A 5,000-nucleotide genomic window follows, 5' to 3' on the forward strand; every position below is an offset into this window, starting at 1 on the left:
GCTCATGGAGAGGTGGTCATGGCTCATGAAGAGGGGCTCATGGCTCATGGAGAGGTGGTCATGGCTCATGGAGAGATGGTCATGGCTCATGGAGAGGTGGTCATGGCTCATGGAGAGATGGTCATGGCTCATGGAGAGGTGCTCATGGCTCATGGAGAGGTGTTCATGGCTCATGGAGAGGTGTCCATGGCTCATGGAGAGGTGTTCATGGCTCATGGAGAGTTGCTCATGGCTCATGGAGAGGTGTTCATGGCTCATGGAGAGGTGTTCATGGCTCATGGAGAGGTGTTCATGGCTCATGGAGAGTTGCTCATGGCTCATGGAGAGGTGTTCATGGCTCATGGAGAGGTGTTCATGGCTCATGGAGAGGTGTTCATGGCTCATGGAGAGATGTTCATGGCTCATGGAGACGTGTTCATGGCTCATGGAGAGGTGGTCATGGCTCATGGAGAGATGTTCATGGCTCATGGAGAGGTGTTCATGGCTCATGGAGAGGTGGTCATGGCTCATGGAGAGGTGCTCATGGCTCATGGAGAGGTGCTCATGGCTCATGGAGAGGTGTTCATGGCTCATGGAGAGCTGCTCATGGCTCATGGAGAGCTGCTCATGGCTCATGGAGAGCTGCTCATGGCTCATGGAGAGGTGGTCATGGCTCATGGAGAGGTGGTCATGGCTCATGGAGAGGTGGTCATGGCTCATGGAGAGGTGTTCATGGCTCATGGAGAGCTGCTCATGGCTCATGGAGAGGTGTTCATGGCTCATGGAGAGGTGGTCATGGCTCATGAAGAGGGGCTCATGGCTCATGGAGAGGTGGTCATGGCTCATGGAGAGATGGTCATGGCTCATGGAGAGGTGGTCATGGCTCATGGAGAGATGGTCATGGCTCATGGAGAGGTGGTCATGGCTCATGGAGAGGTGGTCATGGCTCATGGAGAGATGGTCATGGCTCATGGAGAGGTGGTCGTGCTCCATGTCCTTTTCAACCGCTCCGCTAAAAATGTAACCAACACCGATCTATTTTTATGACTACCTGGACCTACCATTTGGTTTTGAAGTATTGAATCCCAAACCATATGGATTAGAATGAAAAGTATTTTAATAAACAACATGAAAAGGTGAATATAAGAAGCGCTCATCGTTTCAAATAGGCCACATGTCATATAAACAGTATATAAACACTCTGAATAGGCCACATGTCATATAAACAGCATATTAACACTCTGAATAGGCCACATGTCATATAAACAGCATATTAACACTCTGAATAGGCCACATGTCATATAAACAGTATATAAACACTCTGAATAGGCCACATGTCATATAAACAGCATATTAACACTCTGAATAGGCCACATGTCATATAAACAGTATATAAACACTCTGAATAGGCTACATGTCATATAAACAGCATATTAACACTCTGAATAGGCCACATGTCATATAAACAGTATATAAACACTCTGAATAGGCTACATGTCATATAAACAGCATATTAACACTCTGAATAGGCCACATGTCATATAAACAGTATATAAACACCCTGAATAGGCTACATGTCATATAAACAGCATATTAACACTCTGAATAGGCTACATGTCATATAAACAGCATATTAACACTCTGAATAGACTACATGTCATATAAACAGCATATTAACACTCTGAATAGGCTACATGTCATATAAACAGCATATTAACACTCTGAATAGGCCACATGTCATATAAACAGTATATAAACACTCTGAATAGGCCACATGTCATATAAACAGTATATAAACACGCTGAATAGACTACATGTCATATAAACAGCATATTAACACTCTGAATAGGCCACATGTCATATAAACAGCATATTAACACTCTGAATTAACACTCTGAATTGACTCAGAGTGATGAAATGTGGCAAACATGCTCAGGGATATGAGTCTAGCTAACCTCTAAAGTACGGTTCAGTTTGACCGCACGCAAGCTCATTGTCTCATAGAGAAAAAATAGTTTTAGTCTTGGAAAGTTGTGTTTAAAGATGTGCATCTCTAGATGCTATTTACCTAATTTGGTGATCGGTCCAGTGATTCTGGAGAACAATACGTGCAAAAGTAGTCATAAAAAACATAAAAAATAGTCCAAAATACATTAAAAGCGTATTGCATGATGTTGAGTTCTGATATTTGGAAACGTGGTAAGGAGTACAGAACTAGATCATCCTAGGGCAATGTTTCCAATTCCTCCTGATGGTAGCAAAGTGTGCACATAGCTTGAACCCTCCCTTCCTCCCTCCCTCCCTGCCTCTCTCCCTTCCTCCCTCCCTCCCTACCTCCCTGCCTCTCTACTCCCTCCCTCCCTGCCTCTCTCCCTTCCTCCCTCCCTCCCTACCTACCTCCGCCCCTCCCCCCCCTCCCTGCCTCCCTGCCTCTCCCATCCCTCCCTCTCTCTCCCTGCCTCTCTCCCTGCCTCTCTCCCTTCCCCCCTCCCTCCCTACCTACCTACCTACCTACCTACCTACCTACCTACCTACCTCCCTCCCCGCCTCCCTGCCTCCCTGCCTCTCCACTCCCCCCCTCCATCCCTGCACCTATCCTCCCTCCTCCCCCACTGTGCTTCCATAAGGCCAGTGTTATCCTCTCTGTGTCTGTGTTTACAGCAGCCATTAACGGTCTTTACCAAGCTGAAATAACACACACAATGCCTCGCTCACACTGTGTGTGTGTGTGTGTGTGTGTGTGTGTGTGTGTGTGTGTGTGTGTGTGTGTGTGTGTGTGTGTGTGTGTGTGTGTGTGTGTGTGTGTGTGTGTGTGTGTGTGTGTGTGTGCGTGTGTGTGTGTGTGTGTGAGTGTGAATTTTAAGAGGGGGAATAAAACCGGCTGAAACTAGGGGTATGTACAGTAGTGTGTGTTTGTGTGTACCATGGTATAATGGTATGTACAGTAGCCAGTGATATAATGGTATGTGCAGTAGCCAGTGGTATAAGGGTATGTACAGTAGCCAGTGGTATAAGGGTATGTACAGTAGCCAGTTGTATAAGGGTATGTACAGTAGCCAGTGGAATAATGGTATGTACAGTAGCCAGTGGTATAATGGTATGTACAGTAGCCAGTGGTATAATGGTATGTACAGTAGCCAGTGGTATAATGGTATGTACAGTAGCCAGTGGTATAATGGTATGTACAGTAGCCAGTGGTATAACGGTATGTACAGTAGCCAGTGGTATAACGGTATGTACAGTAGCCAGTGATATAATGGTTTGTACAGTAGCCAGTGGTATAATGGTATATACAGTAGCCAGTGGTATAATGGTATGTACAGTAGCCAGTGGTATAATGGAAGGTACAGGAGCCAGTGGTATAATGGAAGGTACAGTAGCCAGTGGTATAATGGTATGTACAGTAGCCAGTGGTATAATGGTATGTACAGTAGCCAGTGGTATAAGGGTATGTACAGTAGCCAGTGGTATAATGGTATGTACAGTAGCCAGTGGTATAAGGGTATGTACAGTAGCCAGTTGTATAAGGGTATGTACAGTAGCCAGTGGTATAATGGTATGTACAGTAGCCAGTGGTATAATGGTATGTACAGTAGCCAGTGATATAATGGTATGTACAGTAGCCAGTGGTATAATGGTATGTACAGTAGCCAGTGGTATAATGGTATGTACAGTAGCCAGTGGTATAATGGTATGTACAGTAGCCAGTGATATAATGGTATGTACAGTAGCCAGTGGTATAATGGTATGTACAGTAGCCAGTGGTATAATGGTATGTACAGTAGCCAGTGGTATAATGGTATGTACAGTAGCCAGTGGTATAATGGTATGTACAGTAGCCAGTGGTATAATGGTATGTACAGTAGCCAGTGGTATAATGGTATGTACAGTAGCCAGTGGTATAATGGTATGTACAGTAGCCAGTGGTATAAGGGTATGTACAGTAGCCAGTGGTATAATGGTATGTACAGTAGCCAGTGATATAATGGTATGTACAGTAGCCAGTGGTATAAGGGTATGTACAGTAGCCAGTGGTATAAGGGTATGTACAGTAGCCAGTGGTATAATGGTATGTACAGTAGCCAGTGGTATAATGGTATGTACAGTAGCCAGTGGTATAATGGTATTTACAGTGGCCAGTAGTATAATGGTATGTACAGTAGCCAGTGGTATAATGGTATGTACAGTAGCCAGTGGTATAATGGTATTTACAGTGGCCAGTAGTATAATGGTATGTACAGTAGCCAGTGGTATAATGGTATGTACAGTAGCCCGTGGTATAATGGCATGTACAGTAGCCAGTGGTATAATGGTATGTACAGTAGCCAGTGGTATAAGGGTATGTACAGTAGCCAGTGGTTTAATGGTATGTACAGTAGCCAGTGGTATAAGGGTATGTACAGTAGCCAGTGGTATAAGGGTATGTACAGTAGCCAGTGGTATAATGGTATGTACAGTAGCCAGTGGTATAATGGTATGTACAGTAGCCAGTGGAATAATGGTATGTACAGTAGCCAGTGGTATAATGGAAGGTACAGTAGCCAGTGGTATAAGGGTATGTACAGTGGCTTCCTCTACATGAACTAAACCTTTACTTCCAGTTAATTAAGGGGCAATCTGTGATCGGTACATCCATCTTTTTGGACTTTTAAATTAATTCATAACATTATTGGAGAACATAATTTATTCCATGAGCTCATTCATACGTACTACAGTTTCAGCTTCCATCTCCTCTCTACAACCAACCATAGTACAGTTTCAGCCTCCATCTCCTGTCTACAACCAAACATACTACAGTTTCAGCCTCCATCTCCTCTCTGCAACCAAACATACTACCGTTTCAGCCTCCATTTCCTCTCTACAACCAAACATACTACAGTTTCAGCCTCCATCTCCTCTCTACAACCAAACATATTACAGTTTCAGCCTCCATCTCCTCTCTACAACCAAACATACTACAGTTTCAGCCTCCATCTCCTCTCTACAACCAAACATACTACAGTTTCAGCCTCCTTCTCCTC

At 44.3% G+C, this 5,000-nt stretch overlaps 1 protein-coding gene across 1 annotated transcript in view; it reads left to right on the forward strand.

Annotated features, from left to right (window-relative positions):
- LOC139542505 (SUMO-interacting motif-containing protein 1-like) overlaps nucleotides 1-1,026 on the forward strand; it is a 2,169-nt gene extending 1,143 nt beyond the window's left edge. The window contains exon 1 of the mRNA XM_071348006.1: nucleotides 1-1,026. This exon is cut by the window's left edge and continues 1,143 nt beyond it. Within this exon, the coding sequence (XP_071204107.1) occupies nucleotides 1-1,026 (1,026 nt within the window).
- Nucleotides 1,027-5,000: the final 3,974 nt, after the last annotated feature.

The sequence above is a fragment of the Salvelinus alpinus genome, chromosome 2 (assembly GCF_045679555.1).
Source record: "Salvelinus alpinus chromosome 2, SLU_Salpinus.1, whole genome shotgun sequence".
In the NCBI taxonomy this organism is placed as follows: domain Eukaryota; kingdom Metazoa; phylum Chordata; class Actinopteri; order Salmoniformes; family Salmonidae; genus Salvelinus; species Salvelinus alpinus.